This window comes from Globicephala melas, chromosome 5, assembly GCF_963455315.2.
Source record: "Globicephala melas chromosome 5, mGloMel1.2, whole genome shotgun sequence".
Taxonomy (NCBI): domain Eukaryota; kingdom Metazoa; phylum Chordata; class Mammalia; order Artiodactyla; family Delphinidae; genus Globicephala; species Globicephala melas.
This window is the reverse complement of record NC_083318.1, coordinates 36,317,701-36,344,553: the sequence shown is the minus strand read 5'-3', so window position 1 is coordinate 36,344,553 and position 26,853 is coordinate 36,317,701. Positions and strand designations below refer to the sequence as shown.

Sequence of the window (26,853 nt, the reverse complement as noted above, 5' to 3'; positions counted from 1 at the left end):
AAGTTTTGAGAAGCAGAATAATGCATGCCTGCTAGGGAAAAAAAAGGTGTTTAACAGAAACCAAGGGTTTAAAAAGAGAAGCAAATATCCTGTGTGTCCTTCTGCATCCTCTTCTAACCCCACTTCCCAGAGGCAACTATCTTAAAGAGATACTGGTTTCAGTTTCTATGGTTTAGTGAACCAGAATGGTTAGTTAACTTAAATACTCTAAAAATTATGCAGACATCTTTATTCCTTGATATGTCAACATTACTTATGAATTCCTGCTACGACAGATGTGGATTTTAGCTCACGAATTTTTACCCCCAAATTTTGAAGGATTGTTACCTACAAATAACCCTCCCTACACTTTCTCCCAATTTCAATGGTTATATTCAGTTAGCTACCTTTGTCTAACTTTAAAAAAATGAAACAGTTTGTATATCTTCTTTGGAGAAATGCCTATTCAAGTCTCTTATCAATTTTTTAATCTGGTTGTTTGGTTATTATTGTTATTGAATTGTAGGACATTAGGGACTGAATGTTTGTGTGTATTCCCAAAATTCATATGTTGAAATTCTAACCGCCCTTGTGATGGTATTAGGAGATGGGGCCTTTGGGAGGTAAATGGTGTCCTTATAAAGAGACAAATGGACCAGAGCTCTTTCTGCTCTCTGCCAAAGGCGGATTCAATGAAAAGATGGCCATCTACAAACCAGGAAATGGGTTCTCAGCAGATACCATATCTACTGGCGTATCTACTTTGACCTTGAACTTCCCAGCCTAAAGAACTGTGAGAAATAAATGTGGGTTGTATAAGCCATTCAGTCTATGACACTTTGTTATAGCGGCCCAGACTAAGACATAGGATTTCTTTATGTGGTATAGATATTAACCTTTTATCATATAAATGATTTGCAAATACTTCCCCCCATTCTGTGAGCTGCCCTTCACTCTGTTGATTGTGTCCTTTGGTGCACAGAAGTTATTAATTTTGGTGTAGTCCAATTTATCTGTTTTTTTTTTTCTTTTGTTACCTGTGCTCTTGGGTCATATCCAATAAATCAGTGCCAAATGCAATGTTATGAAGCTTTCCCACATGTTTGCTTCTAAGAGCTTTATAGTTTTAGGTCTTACATTTAAGTCTTTGATTAAAATTAACAAAATTAACAAAAATTAATGAGTTAATTTTTGTACATGGTATAAGGTAGGGGTCCAACTTTATTTTGGACCCCAACTTTATTTTGGATATCCAGTTTCCCCAACATCATTTACTGAAATGACTATCCTTTCCCCACAGAATAGTCTTGGCACTCTTGTTGAAAATCATTTTATTATAGATGTGAGGGTTTTTTTTTCCTGGGCTCTCTATTCTTTTCATTGGTCTTTATGTCTGTCTTCATGACATTACCACACTGCTTTGATTATTGCAGCTCTGTAATAAGTTTTGAAATCAGGAAGCGTGAGACTTCTAACTTTGTTCTTTTTCAAGATTGTCTTGGCTATTTGGGTTCCTTTGAGATTTCATATGAATGTTAGGATGGGTTTTCTTTCTATTTCTACAAAAAAAATGTCATTGGAATTTTGACAGAGATTGCACTGCATCTGTAGATCATAGCAATATGAAGTCTTCCAGTCTATGGACAAGGGATGATTTTCCACTTACTGGTCTTTAATTTTCTCTTGGCAGTGTTTTGTAGCTTTCAGTGTACAAGTCTTTTACCTCTTGGTTAAGCTTATTCCTAAGTGTTTTATTCTTTTTGATGCTACTGTAAATTAAATTGTTTTCTTAATTTCCTTTTTGGATTGTTCATTGTGTATGTATATAAAAGCAACTGACTTCTGCGTGCTGAATTTTTAGTAATACAAAAAATGTCTATATGCTAGCATAATATTTTAAAAGAAGACACAAAGCTGTATATACATAAAAATTCCAATTACATTAAAATAATACATATACACCCATATACATATGGAACCTTTGAAGAAAATATTCCAGGATTTTGTTGAGCGTAATTACTTGATGAATTTTCTCTTTATGTTTCTGTGTTTTCTATAATGGGCATGTATTACTTGTATAATCAGGAGACAAAAAATGATAATAATGAGTTCTAAAGGTAAGTTTGGTAGACAAGGAGATGCACCACCCAGATCTCCCTTCAGGGAAGGACTAGGTGTCCAGCTATGGGCAGTGTGGTCAGTAGACCTCCCACTTCATGGTCTAGATCAGCTGCAGAGAGCCACCTCACCTAGGTCATGCCGACATCTGGTAACAGAACAAGGCAGAGGCATAATGGCCAGCCATTTAGCCTGATGAGGTATGCTCAGACAGGTGACAACACTTGCCCCACAGCTCTCTGCAAGGTGAAGCTTTGTCAGCCTGGATCACACTTGACTTCTTTCTCTGCCCAAACCTGCTTCCTCCTCCTCCCCTTCGCAGGTGATCTGATTGTGTTGGGGGAGCCCCACGACCACCCCCAGGTTAGATGATTCACTAAGACTCATATATAATCACAAAGTACTCAGCATATAATCATTCTCACAGCTATGATTACAGTGAAAGGATACAAAGAAAACTCAGCAAAAGGAAAAGGCATGTGGGGCAAAGTCCGGGGAAACCAGGAGCAAGCTTCTAAGGTCCTCTCTCAGTGGAGCTACAAAGGGCACACTTAATTCCTGCAGCAATGAGCATAAATGCTGTCCACCAGTGAAGCTCATTTGAGACTCGGTATCCAGGGTTTTTATTCAGGACTAGTCACTTAGGCACCCTCTGCCTGGCATGTACCAAAATCCCAGACTCCAGACGGAAATGAGGTGTTCAACGTAAAATATATTCTTTATAAAAACAGTTTAGGTGGGTGAGCCACCCATAATTCAGTAAATGGTGAGAATCATCCTGAAATCCAAGTTCCCAGATGCCAGCCAAGGGCTAACCTTGTTAAGTAGGGCTTTCTAAGGATAGCAGTCTCAGGCCAGCTATGTCAACTTTTCTGCACACTGGTTACCATGTTATACCCCAACTCTGTCTTGGCATCTGCTTCCAGAGAAGCCAACCTGTGACAAGTTTAATTCAAAATGGTTGCAGGCCCCAATGTTCATTGCAGCACTATATATAATAGTCAAGACATGGAAGCAACCTAAATATCCATCAACAGATGAGTGGATGAAGAAGACGTGGTACATATATACAATGGAATATTACTCAGCCATAAAAAAGAATGAAATAATACCATTTGCAGCAACATGGATGGACCTAGAGATGATCATACTAAGTGAATTAAACCAGACAGAAAGACAAATATCCTAAGATATCACTTATATGTGGAATCTAAAAATATGATATAAATGAACTTATATACAAAATAGAAATAAACCCACAGACATAGGAAACAAACTCATGGTTACCAAAGGGGACAGGTTGGGAGGAGGGATAAATTAAGAGTTTGGGATTAACATATATACACTACTATATGTAAAATAACCAACAAGATCTTACTGTATAGCACAGGGAACCATACTCAATATTTTTTAATAACTTACAAAGGAAAAGAATATGAATAAGAATATATATACGTATAACTGAATCACTTTTCTGTACACCTGAAACTTACGCAACATTGTAAATCAACTATACTTCAGTAAAAAAGTGGCTGCAGATTACGGGAACATTTAATGCATTACGTAGGAGCTGGAAGACAACTAACCCATTCCTCATTACTGTGGTCACAATGCACACTGTAGTTAAGGTTAAATTTTTCTGACAGACCAACAAAGCCAACCTGACCTTCCAAACAGTCAAAGCCAAGTTAGGTTGGGAACAGGAGCTTCGGTCCAGACAATTACTGGAACCTGAATCAAAGTGTGTTGCCACATATGACTCACCTATGATGAATCAGCCTCTGTCCATAGAGGCTGTTATCAGAGGTGGTCAGGAAGCCAATTCTGTTTTCAGACTCAAATATCCTGATTCTAAATCTTACATTTTCATTAGCACCTAACTGAAACACAAGTTCTCCATTTGCACTGGAAATAGCCTTCTAAGCTCTGATTTGTGAACCTATCAGATAAGAAGAAAATCAATAAACTGGGTAACTATGAAAAGCAGTGCAAACAGGTTACATTAAAATACTGATGGAAAGGAGACAAAACATCTGTGTCTAAAGAGAACAAAAGGCTATAGATCAGCGATTTGTCTTCAAAGTTCGCTACTGACAGAAGGCAAACACTTCTAATTTTACAGCCTTAGGGAGAAGAATGGAGAGGTAAGGGAATGAATGACATTTGATCACCTACAATATGCCACTCCCTGGGCTAGATGCATGTAGGGGGTTGAACTGTGTCCTCCAAAAAGCTATGCTGAAATCTTAACCCTCAGTACCTATGCGTGTGACCTCATTTGGAAATGAGGTCTTTGCACACATAGTCAAGTTAAGATGAGGTCATACTGGATTAGGGTGGGTCCTAAATCCAGTGACTGTATCCTTATAAGGAGAGGGAGATTTGGAGACAGACACACACAGAGAAAAGACTACGTGACCATGGAGGCAGAGATTGGAGTGATGTAGCTACAACCAAGGAAGCATTTCCAGGAGCCACTTGAAGCCGGGAGGAAGCAAGGAAGGATTCTTCCCTAGAGTCTTCAAAGGGAGCATGACCCTGCCGACACCTTGATTTCAGTCTTCGAACCTCCAGAACGGTGAGAGAATAAATTTCTGTTGTTCTAAGCTTTGTGATAATTTGTTATGTCAGCCCTAGGAAACTGAAAAAGTGTGGTATTGCTTTATCTCACTCAATCTTCAGCAATCCTGCAGGGGATGTATTATTCCCATTCCACTGATAGATAAATGGAGATGCAAAGAGATCAGGTAGTTAATCAAAGTCCATAGTTAAAGAGGGACAGACCAGCTCTGCTTAATTCCAAAGTCTGTGTTCTCCCCGGTACATCACACTACTTGCCGTCCAGGGGGCTGTGTGGTTTTCTAAACACATTTTTAGTCTCAACCTCCCACACCGTGGTAGAAGTTACTTGTCTGATGGATGAGAACCAGAAACAGATATTGGGACAGAATTACAGGCAGGCAGCGTCCACGTACTAAAAAAATCAGGAACAAAACTAACTTATTCTCTCAAAGTCTCCCTCCCTTCCTCCCTTTCCTGCTTTAGGAAGTAGAACAGCCAAGACAAGCCACCTCACTCCTCCTCTTCCCACCTCCACCTTCTCTGAATCTCCACGTTGAGATCTTGCAATTCCTACTTTCCAATACCAGGTGATAAGCAAACCTAGGTAAAGACTGCCTACTTGGGGCAAGCCCACTCACAAGTCCCACTTTCTTCTTTTCAACCTTCTTCATTTACCTCTGTTACTAACTTAAGCTAGGTCCTGATCCCCTGACCTGTCCACAACACCTCTAGTCTTCAACTTCCCTCCTCCATATAAATGGCCAAAGAAGACTGATCTCAAGATTTAGCTTTATGGGAAGGAAAATCCCCATAATCGCTCATATCACCATCATCGTCATCATCATCATCATCACCATCAACATCACCATCACCACCACCATCTTCATCACCATCAACAACACCATCACCACCATCACCATCATCATCCTTACCATAATATCACCATCAATACCATCATTATCACCATCATCACCACCATCATTATAGCTAATACCTATTGAGCAGATACTGAGTGCCAAGGATAGTTCCAAGTGCTTTACATGTTTTATCCATTCACTCCCCATGGCAATAGTATAAAGTGGGCACTATTTTAATCCATATTTTACAGATTACAATGCCAAAGTATAAATAAGTTAAATAAATGGCCCAAGGTCACAGAGCTAACAAGTAACAGACCCAGGATTCACACCCCATGGTCTAGGCAGTAGTCTTCAGACCGCAGCTGCCTCTCCAGGGCTCAGGCTCCAGCCTGGCCTTTTACCAGGAGCCCTGCATTGAGTCCTCAGGGGCTTGTGCCGCTGTGAACACTTTGACTCCCTCTCTGAGTATACAGCTCACCCTTTTGCGGTAAGTGACTAGCAGGGCAGAATTTTAGAATTCCTGAGTCTCTGGCTAAAAGCCATCCCTTCAAAACTACACTTAACTATCAATATCTTTATTGAACTTTCATCAGAGGCCAAGTAATTCCTTTGAAATCTTTAGAACAATGCTTTAAATACAGAATTCACACTTCATGGGTACAAAAACCAAGCTTTGCTATAATTCCATTTCCCTGAAACTTTCTATTAAGTGGCTACATCACAATTACTGCCAGGTTTGACTCAATGTTTAGATGTGGTGGTAACCTTTCTTGACAAGGAAAGACAAGGAGGAAAGAGACCCAGGCCCTGCTCCGAGGAGCTCAGCATCCTATAGAGGAATGGCCAGGCACACAGGCTGGGGCGACACGTGTGACTAGGGCAAGGAGAGAAGAGGGGCAGTCCCTAACCCAGCTCAAAGGACAAAGAAGACCTTCCAAGAGGTGACCCGTGGGGAGAGGACAATGAACCACGCCAGGATGAGGGTGAGCCAGGCAGAGGGAACAACATGGGCAGGACTTGCAGATGGCAAGAGACACAGCCCAGGTCCCAGAGGGCCTTCAAGAGAAGGTTAGGGATTTGCGACATCAACCTTCAGGCTTAGGGGGCTCCCTGCAGGGTTTTAAGCCAGGAAGTAACATGGTCATATCAATATTTTAGAAAGAGAAACCCTGGAGGAGGGTGAACCTGGATGACACAGCCAATGGAGAAATGATGAGAACCACAAACAATGCTATGGGAAGCAGCAGAACATACTCGTAAAGACCATGGACTTGGGCCCTCATTGGGGGCTCAACTCTCAGCTCCTCCCCTACCACACTGTGGGACCCTGAGCCTTTCCCTCCCTGAGCTGCAGTTTCCCCATCTGTAAAATGAGGGCAAAAATCTTGCAGAAAAATTCCACTGATAATCATTGTAAGTACAGAATTTCAAAGAGCCTATCTACCTTAAACTTCATTATCTAAGAATAAAGAAAAAGAGGTGGCTCAGTGATCCCAGCTGTCTCACCCCCAGAGCCCGCACTAACTTTCCTTCTTGTCTCTGGAAAAGGATCCATTATTATCACCACTTTAATCACATATTAGCTGGTAGCAGATTCCTTTGATGCGTTCCACCACTGCATTTATGAAGAGCAATGCCAGACAAAAAAAGATTTTCAAAAGAAATGCTTTAAATGCTTAAAAACAAGTTACAAGAGCATGAGGAAAGATTGTTTATACAATTTGACTTCAATTATGTAATAAATACATTTATAGACTTGCAGAAGGCAAGAAACTACCATGCTAGCAATGGTTATCTCTGGTGGTGGGGATATGAAGAAATGTTATCTTATTCTTCTAACTTTCTCCTTGTGTCTGTCTGTCTGTCTGTGTGTGTGTCTGTGTGTGTGTGTGTGTCTGTGTGTCTGTGTGTGTGGAAGGGTTTTTTGTTTAAAGTGTCCATAATAGACATATATTAAATCCCACCCCCTCCCCAAACCAGGAAAAGTTTGAAGGGGAGAGCATATAGAATGATTTCTCTGAAAGACATTTTAGGAGTAATTTAGTTGAAATCCTTCAACTGCTCGAAGAAGCAGAGGAGTCAGTGACTTGCTGACCCTTGTCCCACAGCCTTTGAGGGGCAGCTCTGAGGGCAGAGACTCTGATAACTCTGGAAAAAGCAAGAGCTTGAAGGTAACCATAAACAGAGACGATCACCCTCACTAACAGAGGTCTGTAAGCTACAATCCAATGAATAAGGCTTGGACTACAGAAGAAACTGCACAGCACGATTCCATTCCTCAATGTTGTATCAAGCTTCAGGACCTTGGCCAGTTCCCAAAGCCTCTCAGGACCTGAGTTTTTTTCACTCTTAAATGAGGAAGTAAAACTAGATAATCTTTAAAGTCTCCCCCTGGGCAAAAATTCTATTCTGATGTCAACAAAAATGTATTAAGTGCCAACCAGGGGAATAGTCTCAATGCCACAGAGTGACAAGGTTTATCAGATGTCCCAATGCCACTAGATCCCAGCAAGGGGGGCTACCAGCCTGCTTGGGGGATGTGAAGGAATCACAGAGGTGGAGAAAGTTGGTCAGGGTCCTGCAGGATGTTTATGAGCTGCCAGAGGACAGGAAGGAAAGGATCAGCATGTGTAAAACCGGAGCGATGTGGAAAACACAGGAACCCCACGGCACAGGGAGCTAGCAGAGGTCACCTTTCCTGATGGAGCCTGAATCCTAACTTAAGGGAATTGGGCTTTATCCAGCAGGCAATGGGGAGCCCCTCCAGAATAGAAAGTGAGCAGGCTTGTGTTTCAGGATGATGGGCTGGAGGGGAGCAGGACTGAACAGGCAGAAGGCTGGTAAGTCATCCAAAGAAGTGATCCAGAGAAGGCAGACGTGATGATATGCGACTGCATGCTTCCAGCCCTCTGAGTTAAACCCAAAGCCAAATGGTTTTGCCAGTGGAGTTACACGTTCCCTCCACTGTGCTCAAGGGCACACACTGTAAATCTTTGTGTTTGAGAAATTCTCATATCGTACATAGCTATCTACTGAGGCATTCTTTACCTCATTAATGAATAGGAGCTCTTTATAATACATTATAAAGACATTAATCCTTTTTAATGTATGCTGCAAATACTTTCCCAAGTTTACCCCTGACCTTTTTTAATACTGTTTTCAAATGTAAAGTTTTCAACTATTTTGTGTACTCAGACCCATGGTTTTGCCCCATGGTTTTTTTCATAGCATATTAACCGATATTTACTCTTTAAAAATTGTTTTATCCATTTAGATTTAAATCTGTTGAGGGAATTCATCTTCATTTTTCTTCCAAAAGATCCTGTCAGTTGCCCCCCAAATTACAAGAAGCTGGCGTGAAGTCCAGCTCAATCAGAACACCTCCACTCAACTACTATCCGTAGGATAAACAAGGTCCTACTGTATAGCACTGGAAACTATACTCAGTATCCTGTGATAAACTACAATGGAAAAGAATACGAAAAAGTATATGTATATGTATAACTGAGTCACTCCGCTGTACAGCAGAAATTAACACAACATTGTAAACTGTAAATCAACTATACTTCAATACAATTTTTTAAAAAAAGAACACCTGCACTCAATGTCCGGCACAGGGTGGAGGGATTCTTTTCCTCTCTATTCATCCAGGAGGCAGAAAGGGTAAGAAGACTTCTTGGGGTCTTAGTTGACATCTATCAGTTTCACCCTCAGGAAATTCATAAGAAATTAAGGAGGTGATGGCGTCTCTTCCAAGTGTTGCAGTTCCCAAGTTACACAATGGGTTACTCAATGTCTTTGCTTTGTAGTTTTTAGCTGCTTGATAAAAATGTCAGAGGAGCTTATACCTCACTGCTGAGTTCCTCCTATTCATCACTGTCACACTTTCCTAGTATAACGACGTTATCTCTGCAGGTGCCCAAGTCAACCATGCTAGAACACACGCTGCAGCTGGCAAGGGCTGAGCCTCCTCCTTACGTATACCTAAAAGGTGCCAGGCCCTGTGCTCGAGCCCAGTAAACCTTGGTTCACGTCCAAGAGACAGTCAAACAGGCTTAACCTTGACGTCAGATCTTCAGATGCATATTTTAGAAACCTCTCCTCCACCCTTAATTAACTCCTTCAAGATCCAAGTGAATTCTTACCTCCTCCAAGAGGCCTGCCATCCACCCAGCCCGCCCAGCCCACCCTTTCTCCCTTGTCAGTACCCCCAGCACCTATGATCTGTACGTTGGGTCACAACCTCACAAGTTCAGTCACAGCTGATGTACATGGTTTGTTTGTCTTTTTGCCCTTGTTTAATGTCTCAGTGTGGGGAAGGGATGGTGGGTGATGGTCGATCGGAATCTCCAGGCTGCCTCAGACTCCTCTGCGCCCTAGAATCTTGCGTGGGCCTGACTCACACACTTACAGCACCGGCGCGGCCCTCGTGGGAATTTAAGCTTGAGACCCTGATACATAACATTCTTTTCGCAATTAACACAGAACACTTGCACAGCAGCGTTATTTCCATGTGTAATGATACTGATGATGTTTATTGAGCGCTTACAGGATGCAAGGCACTGTGCCGAGCGCTTTGCCTGCATCAATCCGTTTACTTTGACGACCACCCTATGAAGCGGGTACTACTATTATTCTCATTTTACAGCCAGGATACTGAGGTCCAGGGAGGTAAGTAATGTTACCAAGGTCACATACAATCTGTGGAAAAACAGGGATGCAAGTCCCGGCCTCTGGTGCAAGGGCCCGTTGTTCCCACAACACTCTAGGGCCATCACCTGCATATGTCTCATCTCCCCACTCGATAATGACCTCCTTGAACATGATCCACAGGCAGAGGTCACCTGGCCCAGGGGCCAGTGGGGCTGAAATCCAACCCATTGCTCCACTGCCAAGCCTTGCACCCATGGGACTGCAGCCCAGGGGGGCCACCTGTGCCTGTTTCTCCTGAAGGCAATGAGCTGGAGACAGCCCTAAAGACCTGGGTATGGCTCGTCTCCATCTATGTGAGGAGGTCTGGGCCACGGAGAAAGGGCTCATAAATACTGATTAAATGAATGTCCTCTGACCTTTATTGCAATCACGCAGCATTGACAGCAATCAGCTCAGTCACGGGATATTTACCTGTTGAGTGCCACGCACAATGTAAGGCACCGTGCGGGATGCAGGAAGGAATCAGACATGGTGCCGCCCAGAGAACTGTCTGCACCTGTGTGCCTGACTCGGGTTTTGTGCCGGCCTCATCTGTGCAGCCATTCGGCTCACTAGGAGGCAGTGTGGCCCACTGCCCAGCAGCAGGGCTCTGGAGCCAAAGGGCCTGGGTTCATATCTTATTCTAACACTACCTGTGCGGAATGGCGTTCACACAGCAGGTCTGAGACTTCCATCCTCTGGGAGGCCTGCTTAAGGTGCTGGGCCTTGGCTGGTGTCTGGGAACTCAGGTTTCAGAGGGTTCCCACCATCTCCTGATAGGAGGGGCTCACAGGGCCTAAACTGTTGGGCAAAGGATGTGGTGTACACTGAATACATGCTGTCCTCCTGGGAGGTACCAGGCAGAGGGTGCCCCGTGCCCAGCTCCCAGTACAAACCCTGGCACTGGGTCTCTAATGAGCTTCCCTGGTAGACAGCACTTCACATGTGCTGTCACAACCTGATGCAGAGGCATTAAGCATGTCCTACGGGTCTCCACTGGGAGAGGACCCCGGAAGCCTGCACCTGGTGTCCTCCAGACCTCGCCCTGAGTCCCTGTTCCCTTTGCTGATTCTGCTTTGCACCCTTTCTCTGTCATAAATCAGCCTGAGTAAGACTATGTGTGCGGTCCTGTGAGCCCTCCTAGGGAATCACTGCACCTGGGAGTGGTCTTGGGAACACTGATACCCTAGCCATGTGACGTTGGGCAAATGACTTGACCTAAGTGTGCCTCAGTTTCTCCATCTATGAAATGGAGGTGATTTAAAATACAATCTCTTCCCTCAGATTATGGTGAAGATGTCACAATTCAGCAAATGAAGACTGCTTAGGATGCCTGGCACCTAGTAGGTGCTTAAGAAATGTGGAGCGTGGTTATATAGTGAATAAACACTTGATGAACATGTGAATGAGTGAATGCATGAGCTGTGGGTGATTGAATGATGAACAAAAATGGAGAAATGTTAATGGTGAACAGCAGAAGCTGGCCTGCAGGGCCCTGGGCAGCTCTGGGAAGACAAAACATGACCACCCACTAGCCGTGGGGTGAACACTGCAGGGTGGGTACCAGCCGGCTGATGGGTGGGTGAGGCCCCAGCCTGTCCAGGCAGTGACCGATCCGTCTTGCCCAGATGAAAGGGTCATCCGGGAAACTAGCCAGACAGCCTCGGGCCACACTGGGGGACCCCAGACTGCACAGAGTCCCCAGCCTTGGCTCGTGTCTGGGAGGCTAAGGCCAGCGGTAGGCTCCTACCCTTGGCTCTGAGGACAGCAAGAGACCACACGCCAAAGACATAAAAAGACACACTGGGGGCATAAAGCGGGTGTCCAGGTCAAAGATTTTCTCCTACCGTGATCTTTTCTTCTGTTGTTACGGTGAAAAGGGCTTTTAGCTGGGCTCTGTTCTAGAAAAAGGAAAAAGAAAGCACTTCAGTAAATAGATTTTGACATCTGAGACACGGGGTAACATTTCGTGTTTCTGACCCACCGACCCACCGCGCCTGGGCCCTTGACTTTGTGGGTAGAGGCTTGTGGAGGTCTTCAAGTCCCTTTGGGGGAAAGGTCTATGAAACCGTGATGCATCCTTCTCTCCTAGAGGCGTGTATGAAATCCAAACACCAGTTTCCCTAATTGCCAGGGAAACCCAGGCAGTGTGCCCTGGTGGTGAAACACTTGGGGTTACGGTCAGGTCGGGCTGGGGTGAGGGATGACCCTGTGACCTGGAGCAGCCGCTTTCGCCCTCTGGGATCTAGTCTGTACCCTTCAGGAAGGGGGAGAGAATCACAGGCTCTGATGGCATTGCTCCAATTGTCAGCTCTCTTTCCAATGCCCCCAACACCCCTAAACCCCAACTCCCTATGTGTCTCCTCCCAATACCTTCTAATACTCCTCTGCTTAGAAAACACAGGAAATGGAAAAATGAAGGGTGAGCGTTATGACTGCTATCTGTCCAGCCATGTAGTATCTGAGGAGACTCAACATGAGATCATACTTCTCCCTGAGGGTAGAGTCAGAATATCTTGCAACTGAAAGGCAGTGCAGGGTAGTCTGGAGGGAACCAGACTACCCCAGTTCATGCCTGGCTCTATCACTCTCCAGCACTCTGGTGTTGGACAAGTTATTGACCTCTCTGTGCCTCAGTTTCCTCATCTGTACAATGGGAATTATATTCAACTCGGAGGGTTGCCGTGAGGATTAATTAGAAGAGTGCCTGGCACATAGGGAGGAGTGCTGTGAAAGTATTACTGCTCTTGGGTGTAGCAGGTGGTGATGGGTGGTTGTATCAATGTAGGTAACCTGGCCTAGAGACTTGGAGCCCGAAGTCCAGTGAGCTAGGCAACCCCTGTGTAATCCTATCACGGCCACTTGGAGGCATTTTCCCTTGACCTGAGTGATGGTCCACCTGAGGTAGGAAACCTCCTGATCCATGCCCTACAGTTGTTACAGCAGCCACACTGGGAGCACTGGGGCATCCCAAATGCATCATGGGCCAGCAGGACAAGCTGATGGAGGCTTCCAAGGGAAGTCGAAATGCCACAAGCTTTCCTTTTCAGGAGGGAAATGGAAATTTTAAGAAACAAACAAATAAACAAACAAGTCTTTAAAGAAGAGACACCTATGAAGCAATAACTTGGCCCTTTCTGTTCCTGAGTTGTCTGTGCTTTGGAATATTCATGGTGCCCTGTGAGTTTCAGGGTCTCCTGAACTAGTGGGTTCAAAGGCCAGTTTCCTCTGTCTTCACTCCCTCTGGGTCCCTCTTCCCTGTGTTTCCTGACACTCAAAGTCTCAGCAGAAAGGGGCTGAAAGTGTACTTCATCTCTTTGCAAAACATGAATCCTCAGCCCCGCGCCTACATAAACTTCAAGGCTTGAGAAACATGTTTTAGATCACAGCCTGAAGTCAGGAAACATGGACCACGTGAGATCCAGTGATGGTTTTATAAGGTGGGCAGCATGTTTATACAATAAATGGTAAGGAACTGGAGATGAAGGTTCTAGATTTTCCCCTTTGACCTCCCTTCATCTAGGTCCTGTCTCATCTACCCTTGTATGAATTTGAGGTGCATGTGTGTATGTGTGCATATCCACATGCATGTGTGTATCCATGTGCATGCGTGTATGTGGGCACATCCGCATGCACATGTATGCATGTGTGTCCACGTGCATGTATGTGTGCATTTCCATGTGCACGTGTGCACATCCACGTGCACATGTGTGTCCATGTGCATATATCCACATGCACATGTGTGCATCCATGTGCATGTGTGCATATCCACGTGCATGTGTGTGTATCCATGTGCATTATGTGTGCACATCTGTGTGTGTGTGTGTTTGAGAAAGTAGTTTCCAGATCTAAACATAATGCATTTCTGAGAGTACCTACCTCATGCTGTGAGGATTAGTAAGTGGTAACTATTTTTATTACCCTCTCCACTGCTCTCATACCATGTGAAAATGTCAGAACTAGAAGAGATTGCGGGGAGTCTTCCTACCCCTCTCATTTCTCAGGTAGGAAAACTGAAACTCAGAGACACCGAACTGTTCTGAAAACACAGCGAGGACAGCGTTCCCACCTCTGAAATACCAGACACTGGCTCCACACTAACTTGAAGGATTTCAAGTCGGGCACCTGAATTTTTAAATAACTCCTTTATTCTCCCATTTGTAGTGCCAGCCTCTTTATGGCTGACAAGCAGAGTAGACCAATGTTCTCTTGGGGAGTTGTCGTGAGTCTCACTCAAACTTTGATCATGTTCAGCCCCAAATACACTGGACCTTCTTGCCATCCCGCAGGAAGGCCCAGGAGTCACCCAAAGAAACTGTGAAGTCCAAATGGGTGAACCGATTGGAGAACAAGGCATAGGAGTCGCTCACCATTATCAACACTCATCCACTCAGCAAATGCCGGCCTTCCACGGGCCTTTTCTAAGGCAGGGCCAGGAAGGGTGATGCTGACAGTCTAACGCAGGCAGAAACCTACAACACATGGAATCTCCAGGTGGGCAGGGGGGCTCTCCGCTCTGTCTACAGAACTGCCCAGAGAGCACCTGAAGGCTTGGAAGGGGACGGAAAGAAACTGCAGGCCACGTGCAAATATAAAATCACCTCTTTTATCCACACAAGAGACTGGAGACTATAGAACAATCTCCCTTTTACTGATGAGAAACTAGAGGCTCAGAGAAGTTAAAAAAGAAAACAACCACACCTGCCCAAGAACCATTAGTTCACTCACCTATTCATTCGTTCACTCAACAAATATTTACTGAGCAACTAGTGTGGGTGGGGCTCTATTTTTGGCACTGAGAACACACCTGGGAATAGGGCCAATGGGGTCCCTGGTCTCATGGAGTGACATCCTAGTGGCGGATGGGGGTTTACTGGGGGGATGGGGTTGACATGACACAGACAGGCACCAAGCAAAGCAATGGACAGGACCCGTCAGGGGGTGACAGCCAAGGAGGTCGCCCTGGGGTGAGAGGCCCCAGACCTCATGCCTCCTGCTGCCCCACCAGCCTCCCCAGGCTCTTCTGGGAGGTGAAGCCACCCTGGCCTAACGTCCCTTCCCTACACGAGGAGGTGGAGGATTCCAATTTCACTGGGTTCCTGAGTTTCTCACTGTTGGTTTCTGACTGTTGCCTTATCTTAAATTTTGATTTTAACATATTTAGTTTCCTCTCCTTTGAAATTCGGATGGTATTTCTTCTGGGCCATTTTATCTCCATTTTTGTATCCTTTGTCCTCTGTTCTTGACTTTGCACTTAATTGTGTTTGGAGACATCTGTCTTTTCTGACAGTTTTATACAGTTTTCTCATATCTGGTCTTTACCTTTTGGGAATCTTTCATTTTATTTAATTTTATCCAGGACTATTTTTCTTATTGCAGTAGAAACACTGCACACAGGCTCCCCAGCCTTGGATGGAAGGATCCGGCAGCTGTGGGGTCCGATATTGACTCTGCCACGTGACCTGGGGCAGTCACCCTTGGAGCCTCATTTTCTAAGTCTATTATAAAAGGTACTTTCTCCAGGGACTGAAATCAGAACAAAATGACCAGAGTAACTAGAGCACGAGCTCCTTGATCTCGAGGCCGGAGATCTTGATAATACTGTCTTGACAACACAGACAATACCGGTGATGAACTCTGGAAGGAGAGCTGGGCAGGAAGCATCGGAACCTCTCCACTCCCAATATCTCTGGCCTCGAGCAGAGCACAGATCTCCTCCTCTGTATTCCCATGAGTGTACAGCATGTACCACGGGTCATGCAACCAACCACATTCACTGCCTACGTGGATTAACAAAAAAGTGAATGGAAAATGAAGGTGCTAATAGTAATGGGCTTACAGGTTAAATCACGTCCCCCCAAAACCCATATGTTGAAGCCCTAATCCCCAGTATTTCAGAATGTGTCTGTATTTGGAGACAACCTTTACAGACGTGATTAAGGTAAAATGAGACCACCAAGGTGAACTCTGATCTCACCTGAAAAGTGTCCTTAAAAGAAGAGGACACTAGGACACAGACACACAGAGAGGCGCGACCATGTGAGGACACAGGGAGAAGACAGCCATCTACAAGCCAAGGACAGAGGCCTCAAAAGGAACCAACCCTGCCCACACCTTCCAGCTTCTGGACTTCCAGCCTCCAGGACTGTGAACAAACAAATTTCTGTTGTTTTTGAGCCATCTGGTCTGTGGTACTTTTTCACAGCAGCTCTAGCAAACCAATACAAATGGGAGATATTTGGTTGAGTGCTTACTACGCCCAAGACACAGCGATGAGAAATTAACATCTATCGTTTACATATCTTGATAATCAGGTCCACAGAAGTTAAAGTAATTAAGGTCACAAGGAGCTTCGAGGGAGCCTGATTCATGGTCAAGTGCGTGAGATTCCAGGGCCTGCGCATTCATCCAGAATTGGGTATCACTGAACAAATGAAGGATGGAACGAAGAAAAGAATGAACTAACAGATGTTGTGTCCAGGGTTTCTAAAACAACAGTGACAAGAAAGAAATCAAAGTAACAAAGACAATACCGGTGATGAACTCTGGAAGGAGAGCTGGGCAGGAAGCATCAGGACCTCTCCACTCCCAACGTCTCTGGCCTCGAGCGATGCTGTGTAGCTGACGGAGAAGGAGTCTCCAACTGCTCAGAGAGAAGGCACATGTGGGTTAAGAACGGGGCCCCTGCCACACCCCAGACACAGCCAAGCATCTAGAGGTGGCTGGCATCACAGCTGACAGCGGCAGCAAGAGCCCCTTTGATCTCACGTACTTTTTATCAGGGAGAAGAAACTGGGCAGGTATGCTCTTGGACCCCCTCTTTTTTCACTTGGAAGGGCTGTCAGCACCCTTACAAGGAGCTTTACCTGGCTTCCACTCCATCCTGGGGCTGGGCAGCCAGTCCTCCTAATTCAGGATGTCATACACTTAGGAAATCCAGAACCTTTTTGTTTTGTTCTGAATCCAGGTAGGGACCTATTTGTTCCCAATGATCCCATCCACACAATGATGGGACAGAGTTTTTATAGGACTTTTGGGTGACACTAGCTGCCGCTTTGACACCTCCAGCTGGTTCTGAAAGCCCAGCACACAGCACAGGGAAGCAGTGCCAGACTGGGCCCGGGAGGGGGCAGTGGAGAAGGTTACTCAGGCTCACGTAGGGTCTCCTCCAACCTCATGGTCTCTGGCTGGCCTTCGACGGCTTAGTTACACAGAGAAGCTTCCTAGGAGACGGGGTTTCTGACTCAAAGCTCCCCTTAGTCAGAAGCCAGGACTGGTTAGAAGAAGATGGCTCTGCTATCGGGAGGGGCCACACTCAGTCACACCCCCAGGTGAACAAGCAGGCTCTGGAAGCATGGGTGGAAGAAGAGGGACCCCAAAAGAAAGCGGGTGACAGGGTGGCCACCACTGCAGGTTTCCAGTTTTGTAGGAGGCAGGGATGTCTCAGCCCCATCTTCTGGAGGTAGAGCCGGCGTGCCCTGGGGACCCTTCTGTCTGATGTTGGAAATAGACTGTGCCCACCGTAACTACTAAAGGCGGAGTTCTCCCACTGAGCTGACGTTCTCAGGTGGGCTCCAGATATCCAGCAGAAACCGAAGGCACCTGTGAACTAAAGCAACATCTCTGTCCTTGCTCTTTCTGACGGATGCCTCTGAGCCCCAGCCATGGCCTGGGGAGGATGCTGAGTGCTGCTTTGGGGACACGGCCGTGTCTGTCCAGAGGCTCAGACTGGCGGCTGGTTGTCTGAATAGGGTGGATGTGGAAATGAGATTGTGATACTTTTTTTTTTTTTTTTTTCCGGTACGCGGCCCTCTCACTGCTGTGGCCTCTCCCGTTGCGGAGCACAGCCTCCGGACGCGCAGGCTCAGCGGCCATGGCTCACGGGCCCAGCCGCTCTGCGGCACGTGGGATCTTCCCGGACCGGGGCACGAACCCGTGTCCCCCGCATCGGCAGGCGGACTCTCAACCACTGCGCCACCAGGGAAGCCCGAGATTGTGATACTTTTTTAATAAAAAAAAAACAGCTTTGAGATAAAATTTATACATCACCCAATTCACCTGTTCTGAGCGTGAGATTTAGAGAATTTTGTATACTTACAGAGTTGTACAGCCATCACCACAGTCTGATTTCAGAACATCCTTATCACCCTAAAAAGTAGCCTGGTGCCCAATGGCAGTTACTCTCCATTGCCACCCCCAGCCCTAGGCAACCACTGATCTACTTTTTGGGGACTAATTGGCCTTTTTGGACATCTCATAGAAATGAAATCATACAAGCTGTGTTCTTTGTGTCAGGTTTCTTTCCCCGAGCAAACCTCTTTTTCTTGAGGTTCATGCATGTCGTAGCGTGCACCAATACTTCATTCCTTTCTATTGCTGAGTAATATCCCACCGTATGGATAGACCACATTTTGTTTATATGATACTCTCATGTCCCTTACCTCCATGGAAATTTTTAAAAGTGAAACATATGAAAAAATTGGGGTTCAATGAATTTCAGCTTCTGAGTCAAGGAGCTGCACCCTTCTGCTGAAGGAACCCCAACTCCTCCCAGCAGCAACAACCATCAGGGGGAGTCTGGACAGAATAAAACAATGGGAAGATGGTCTGGGGAAGCTTAATTTAAGAATTTTGACTGTGGACTTCAAAACTTACAAGGGCAAAAATTTTGATCTCAGATTTTAATTCCTTTTGGACTTGAATATATTTGGATTTCTATCCGTCAGGGATTCATTCCTGAACTTTTCATTTCTCCGGGAGAATTTGCAAAAGGGAGGTGCTGGCAGGTCACTGTTGGAGGATCTTGATGAGAATGAACTCAGGGTTGTCCTTGAATCACACTGCAAACCCCCTGACATACTTTGTTTAATAGCGTAGCAGGATGTGATCTGAATGGGTTTTAGAATTAGGGAGAATTTCCCGCCTTGGGCCTGGAGTATCCTTTGAGTTTATTTCAATAATGTAACACTCGAGTCATTTCCAAAACCTTCATGGGGCAGGAAAAAAGATTTCTTCCACCAACCAGCAGTCCCAGAGGGACACACACAGGGGCAACGAATGGGGGTTTGGGAGAGCAGGGCTGTCCTGAGTCCCGACCAACAGCTGTTCTCCTTCCCCAGGGCACTAGTCACATCCCTGGCAATCCTCAGATTAACCAGAAGCCCAGTGGGTTTGGAGAACAAAACGACGGAGATCGGCAAGGGAAGCACATACCCATCACCCTTGAGGTTTCTGTCCCTGAGCATGGGTGCCCCACCTGAAACAGGGCTGGCCTCTCCCTGCCCCTCTCTCACTGAGCAATGCACACCATCCGATGGAAAGTTTGCGTATGCATTGCCAGTCAGCCTATCTTACTCGTGGGAGTGGGCTACTGGCAGAAAGCAAGACTCAGCTTGCTTGTTTGTCAGGATGGGGGAGCCATCCCAACATGTCCAGTGGGTGACAAAGCCTGTCCAACTCTGCTGGTCAGCCAGCCAGCCCACCTGATCTCACCTACACTTGTCCTCTGACTCTGTCTGTACCTGTATCAGGGGTGATATTTTATCCCTAATACGCTATAATGTGCTTCATCTCTCAATGTACTGAGACCTCAAAAAGATGTAAAGAAAAGAGGAGAAATTAGCACTGAGCCTGTGGAATCCCTAGGATTTTTGTTTTAAAAATCTTCAACATTTTTACTTTATTTGTGTATAATGATAAAAGTTAGATCATAAAGATAAGGTGATAAAGATTAAATTGCTAATTAAAATGATAATACCGGTGAAGGTCATTATAATCAGACCTGGCAGTGATTTTATCACCCTCAAAATGTCTGCAGGACATCAACCAGTTGATCCCCAAATGGTGTCCTGAGACAGATGGAAAGTACAATACTTCCTGTTGCAGACAGAAGAGAAAACTGAGACTGACGGAGATGAAGTGACTCGTTTAGGGTCACCCAGTTAATAAGTAGGAAGCCACCCCTCCCTCTTGGACTTGTAGCTCTTTTAGAGCAGCAAATGATGATGATGAAAATGATATTGATATTGTCAGAGCATCAATGAGCTGGGGTCGGATGGGTCATTTGATTCTGTAGTTCTATACTTATTCTTTGGGAAAAAAGTTTCATGCCACTAAGTTGAAAACCAATGTCATATCCCTTGAGATTGCGGTAAGTTACAGACAAACATAGTTTGGATATTACTCTCAGGGCATGTAGATTCTAGTAGGCAGAGGTAAGGCGAGGGCATACATACAATAATATACAGTCACAAGAGTAAACATAGTTGGCAGTGGCTGGGAGGTGGGGGGCAATGGAGATGCTATTCAATGGGGATAGAGTTTCAGTCATGCAGGATGAAAAAGTTCTACAGATCCGCTGTACAACAGTTAACAGTACTGTACTGTACACTTAAAAGCTTGTTAAGGGGGCAGATCTTATGTGTTTTTTACCAAACACAAAAATAAAAAATAAAGATAATCACAACAAAATAGCCATGGACTTGGGAGCACTTCCCACGGGCCAGGCTGTGTTGCTTTTCATGAACGAACTAGCTTCTCCTTAGAAGGACTCCCTGAAGTGTGTCACCAGCACCCACAGTTCACAGGAGCAGAGGCTGAGGTTCAAGGGTGTGCAGAGCTCATGTGCTGGGGTGGAAGTCAGTGAGTTCATGCATGAAGTGCCTGGGTGGTCCAGGCTCCAAGCAGGTGAAATGCAGGAGGGGCAGGTGAATGAGATGCAGGGAAGGAGAGAAGGACCCTCCAGACGGACACAAGAGCAGGAGCTGATGCCGAGCCATGGGAGAAAAGTGACAAGTTCGGTCCGCAGGAGCATGGACTACAAAATACCACTGGAGCAACAAGACAAGAGAGGCAAGCCACACTGGAGCAGGCAGAGCGCCAGGCCACATCACCTCGTCTCGCCTCTGCAACAGCTCTACGAGGCTGTTATCCGCATGCCACATCTGGAGTTCAGAGACGGTGATTTACAGGGGCCACACAGCTCCAAAATGGCTAAGTTAGGAGTCAAGCTAGGTCTGTCTGAGACCGAGTCTGTGCTCTGCTTACAGCCCCACGTTCTTTTCTCTGAGCACCAGTTTAAGAATTGGGGGGATTTATTTTTACGTCATTGAAGAAAGGCACTGAAGATCACTTAGCTGGGATGTATCATACAGTTTTTATGACACTGCTTAAACCAGAGCCAGCAAAGAGGTCATTACTTGTGGGCCAACTCCACTGGTGGCTTCTGTCAATAATATGGTGTTAAGAAGGATTCTGAGGCTTCATCTAGACTCAGAGAGAAAGAGTGGTGGATTGATGAGCAACGTGGGCCATGTGTATGGAACTGGAGAGGTTGGTAAGAGTCCCAGGCGTGTGAGAGGCACTAGAGCATCCTGGGTACGGGGTGGATGGAGGAATCCAGACTTTCTGAGTTTGAATCTCAGCCTTGAGTGCCAGTCCTATGGCCTTGGGCAAGTTCCTAACCACCTTAGTCTCTTTATCTGAAGACAGAGCACGTACTCAGAATAAAAGAAATCTCACCTTCCTAGGAAAACTGACAATTCTGAAGTCATAGTAACAACTGCATCCAGAATTGGTTTTAAATCTCCTTAATTAACCAATGACAACTCGCCTCAGGAAACACATCTCTGAAAGCCAATGAGTGACGGTGTCATACCTTGACCAATCAGTAGCGGAGTTACTCCCGTGAACACGCCTGAACACGCTTGAACATGTCAAGAGCATGCTTCCAGGGCTGATGTCAGACCACGCCCATGTCTGTCCAGCACTCCCCAAAACAAGCTCTTCATTTTACTGAGTGATGGTCATTTTGGTCATCTGGGTGATGGATATATTGGGGTTCACTCTAATCTCTGTGCATGTTTGAAATTTTTCATAATAAATGTTGAATATATATATATTTCAAAAACTCTTTCCCCAAATCCCACCTCTCTCAACCTAAGTGACAAGCCAGCTACCTGGCTGCAGATACTGAGCAGTGGCCTCCTCCTCTGATGCCCTGATAGTACAATCTGTTGTGAGGACCAGCTGCATGAACACATGTCACGTGTCTAAGAAGATGCCTGCTGCACATCCCGTGCTCTGTGAGTATCTGTACGTATTTTCATCATTTTCCACCCCTGACTTCATACACATGGCTATTACCTTGCAGAAACTTCTTCCTGAAAGCCTGGAACCCTCTGGAGGTCTGGTTTCCAGCCGACTCCCTAACGGTGAGGCCTGTGATGTTGTCCAGTAAAAGCAGGTCAGAGAGGTTGGCAGCCGCAGGCGTCCTGGTGTTGTTCACAGACAGTCGCACATGAGCTGTCGGCCACTCGCTCTGCACGGACACCTAGGACAGGAGGCAAAGTGAGGATGGGCTTGCTGGCAAACCCGACTTCCCAAAACGAGGCCCCAGCTCAACCTGTGCCCGTGGGAGGGGATTAAGGTCTCACAGAAGTTCTAGAATTTATCAGGTTTGATTTCAAAGGCCCCAGGAGAATTTTGACTCCCGCTTGCCAAGTTGTTGCTCAGAGATCATTTCAAAGAAACCGGGACCCTGAAATGCAGTGAAATGATGCCCACAGAGAAACTTAGAAGAAAAACAGCCACGCACAGGACCACAGTCAGGCTGGGGAGATTGTGACAACTGGTGTCCCCAGGAAAAGCAAACAGTGGCTCTTTCTTTCTCTACTAGTTTGAAGATTCAGCCCCAGCCAGTCCAGGGCCTCTGACTGCCATCTGATCTCCAGGTTTGCCCCAAGCTGGTCTCCTGTCTCCTGGCCAGTCGCCCCCTTCAGGGTTCTGCCTGCCCATGTGTTTGAATAGCTCAGGGCTAGGGAGTTCCCTGGTGGCCTAGTGGTTAGGATTCCAGGCTTTCACTGCTGTGGCCTAGGTTCAATTCCTAGCCCGGGAACTGAGATCCCCCAAGCCATGTGGTGAGGCCAGAAAAAAAAAAAGTTAAATGAATAGCTCAGCTATTCAAAGCCAATGGCCCACCAGCAGCCTGGCTCCCCACCTGGCCTCTGCGACGTTGCCCTGCTCCCTCTCTCGAACCCTATCTCCCACCACTCCTGCCCTTCCTTCATCCCAGCTCTGCTGAAAGAGACACAGGAGCTGAGAAAAGAGAGGGCAGCCATGTATGTCCCAAGAAGAGTGAGCTCTGGAACATAATAAATGAAAAAAGCAAGTTGTAAAACTTCGGGTATGGAATACTGGCACCAACGTAAAAAGGGGAAGAAGGAAGGTGTGTGTATGTACCTACGTGCATACGCACAGACACACACACACACTCATAACTGAGTGCATGTGGCAGGAAACATCTTTAGAAGGACACAGGAGAAACTGGTAGTACCAATTTTATCCAGGAAGGGGAGCTAGACAGCTGAGGGCCTGGGCTGAAATGAGGGCTGTGCAGTACATGGTCAGCTCAGCAGGCTTGGATTGTCCAAACCTTGCACATCCCAAAGAGAGGACCAGCTCCTGGGAGACTAACCTCTAAAGCCCTTGGCATATCCTGCCTGATAAGAGTGTCTTTATATCCTACGGCTTTGGGCCGCCCCAGGTAGTCTCTGCAAACAATGTGGTTCACGGTGAGGGCCTTGGGCCAAGCTATGCTCAGGTGACCTGAATAACGGAGGTCAGCGACATGGGTGCTCCATGCCTACGTGGTGGATCCTTAATAAAAGTCCTGGATTCCATGGCTTGGGTGAGCATCCCTGGTTGCTGCCACACATCATCGCTGGGCAAATTAAACGCCGTTCCTTCAACTCCACCAGGAGAAGACTGGCTGTCTTGGGCCTGGTCTCCCCAGAACTCTGTCCTATGTGCCTTTTGCTTTGCTGACTATAATCTATATCATTTTGCTGCTATAAACTGTAACTGTGTGTAGAACCGATTTTCTGAGTTCTGTGAGTCCTTCTAGGGAAGCATTGAACCTGAGGGTGGTCTCGGGGACCCTCAACACAGGATCATGTGAAAGCCATCTCATGAGATTAGTAAGGGTCAAAGACCTAAAAGACATTAAGTGAGTTTTTAAACTGTCGGGCATCATATCAATGTTAAAATCTGAGAGAAAATATATACTTTCTCATTTTAAATGATCACAGAGGATTTTCACTGCCAATAATTTTATTGTTACCAAAAAATCTTAGTCCTGGTGCTGCCATATAAAATATAAGATCCCTGTGGGTCGCATCATCACCGGTGTCCAGACGTGGGTAGATAACCACGTGATTTGCCAGTTCTTTAAATACATAACTCTGCTAATATATGATTTGGGCAAATTCAATTATTTTCTCTTTAAGTATAAACTACCTATGAATACTCACCACTGCACATTTCTGAAAAATTACTCCATTCTCAGAAGTTCCTTGAATGTCTCTTGAAATGTCTCCATACTACAATAAAATACAGAAATCATTAGAAAATGAAAAATATTTCGTGCTACATTTGTCAAGTAAAAGTACAAGATGAACTTTTTTTTTTTTTTTTTTTGCTGTACGCGGGCCTCTCACTGTTGTGGAGCACAGGCTCCGGATGCGCAGGCTCAGCGGCCATGGCTCACAAGCCCAGCCGCTCCGCGGCACGTGGGATCTTCCCGGACCGGGGCACGAACCCGCGTCCCCTGCATCGGCAGGCAGACTCCCAACCACTGCGCCACCAGGGAAGCCCAAGATGAACTTTTAAAAGGGCCAGGCAGAGGGGTTACTTCTGCTGGTGTAGTAACTCCCATCAATCCTGAAGATTTTTTTAAAAGGAGTATTACGGGACTGGAACTTAAAACCTATGAGGGAAGAAGAACGTGGACGTGGATCACATGGGGCTATGTCCTGGTCTGGGGTGCGTGTCAATGACACCATTATCACAGGGACTCAGCAAACCAGGGTTGACACTTCAGCAGGAGGAATGTGAGAAGAGCTATGGAAAAGTCCTTTAAGGACTGCACGCATGCCCTGTGTGGGGTACACCAGCCACACAGCAGGGACTGAGTGAACGTGGACCACAGCATGGTGGGGCACCTCCCATGAGCTGGATGCATCATCAACAGGGAGAGAATCAACCCGGGATTGGGCTCCTCCAGCCCCACGATGGCTCCCCTGGAAGGACACCAGTGGAAAGCCAGAGCTCGCCCACCAGATGCCAGCCCCGCTGCCCCTCGTAATCACAACCGGTCCCTGCTCATTTCCGCCCTTGCCAAATGCCCCGTGACCCCAGGCCATGCCTCCCCGCTGTCTGCCCTGCCTCCCTCCATCTGCAGTGGGTGGGGCCATACTCTCAATCACAGACCACGGCAGCTCTCAGTGATACCAACGATCATAACAATGGCTACTCTTTCCCAAGTGCCAGGCATATGCCCATCACTGTACACACATGAATTCTATTACTCCCATTTTACAGAGGAGGAAACTAAGCCTCACGAGGGTTAACGCACTTGCCCAAGGCTGTATAGGCAGGAAGCTTGGACTCCACCCCAGGCTGTGTGCTCTGTATCCTATGATCCTCCCACACCACACACCCCTCTCCAGAGCGTGACCCTCTCATTGTACAGAAGCGAACAAAGACACAGAAAGGGGAAGTGATGTTCCTGAGAACACGCTGACCACATGCAGCAGCATAAGCTGACCAGGCCTCCGATTCCAGTTGAGTCTCTGTCCCCGACCCCACCCTCGTGCTCTGATGTGCCAGCCCACAGTGAGTCCTTGAGGGCAGACGCCTGGCTTTCTACTCTTCTGATCCCCACACAGCATCTTGCAAACGACAATTGAACAAACATAGCTTGTTGGGCAAAGACACACAGGAGGGGGGATGGAGGTGCTGCCGAAAGAGGGGCTGAGTCACCTGTCACTGGAGAGGGTTGGAAAGACGATGACCAGCATGGTGGGTTGAATGTGGCTCCACGTCCTAAAGCCCAGAAGCTGGGAATGTCACGCTATTTGGAAAAGGGGTCTTTGAAGATGTAATTGAGCCAAGGCTCTCAGGATGAGATCATTCTGGATTTAGGTGGATTGGATTTAGCTAGGCCCTAAATCCAATGACAAGTGTCCTTATCAGTGACAGAAAAGGAGAATACACACCCACAGAGAAGAGGCCACAAGAAGGTGGAAACAGAGTGACAGTAAATGTTACACGTCAACTGCTGGGCCATGGTACCCAGCCATGGTACCCAGATATTTAGTCAAACACGTCCAGATGTCACTGTGAAGGTATTTTAGATGAGAGTAATGTTTAGGTCAATGGACTCTGAATAAAGCTGCTGACCCTCCATGAGGTGGGTGGGCCTTGCCCAATCAGGTGAGGCCTTCATGGAAAAGACTGAGGTTTTCTCCCTAAGGAAAAGGGAATTCTGTGGCAGACACCTTTCCAACTTGAGCACCAGCTCTTCCCTGGGTCTCCAGCCTGCCCTGCAGAGTGTGGACTTGCCAGTTCCCACAATCACATGAGCAATTCCTTAAAATAAATCCCCCCCTCTCTCTCGCTCACATGTGTCCTACCTGTTTTGTTTCTACCAGTTTTGTTTCTCCAGGGAATCCTAATATAGAGATTGGAGTGAGGCAGCCACAAACCAAGGAAAGCTATCAGAAGCTGGAAGAAACAAGGATGGGTCTTCTCCTACAAGCCCCCAGGGATAGCACGCCTCTGCTGACACCTTGACTTCCCACCT

General features: G+C 46.3%; 1 protein-coding gene across 1 annotated transcript in view; it reads right to left on the bottom strand.

The window, feature by feature from the left end:
• EVC2 (EvC ciliary complex subunit 2) overlaps positions 1-26,853 on the bottom strand; it is a 139,210-nt gene that overhangs the window by 100,996 nt on the left and 11,361 nt on the right. The window contains exons 4-7 of the mRNA XM_030864188.3: positions 24,521-24,589; positions 22,356-22,542; positions 16,745-16,854; positions 12,059-12,112 (exon numbers count right to left, since the gene is read on the bottom strand). Of these exons, the coding sequence (XP_030720048.2) occupies positions 12,059-12,112; positions 16,745-16,854; positions 22,356-22,542; positions 24,521-24,589 (420 nt within the window). The remainder of the gene's footprint in view (positions 1-12,058; positions 12,113-16,744; positions 16,855-22,355; positions 22,543-24,520; positions 24,590-26,853) is intronic.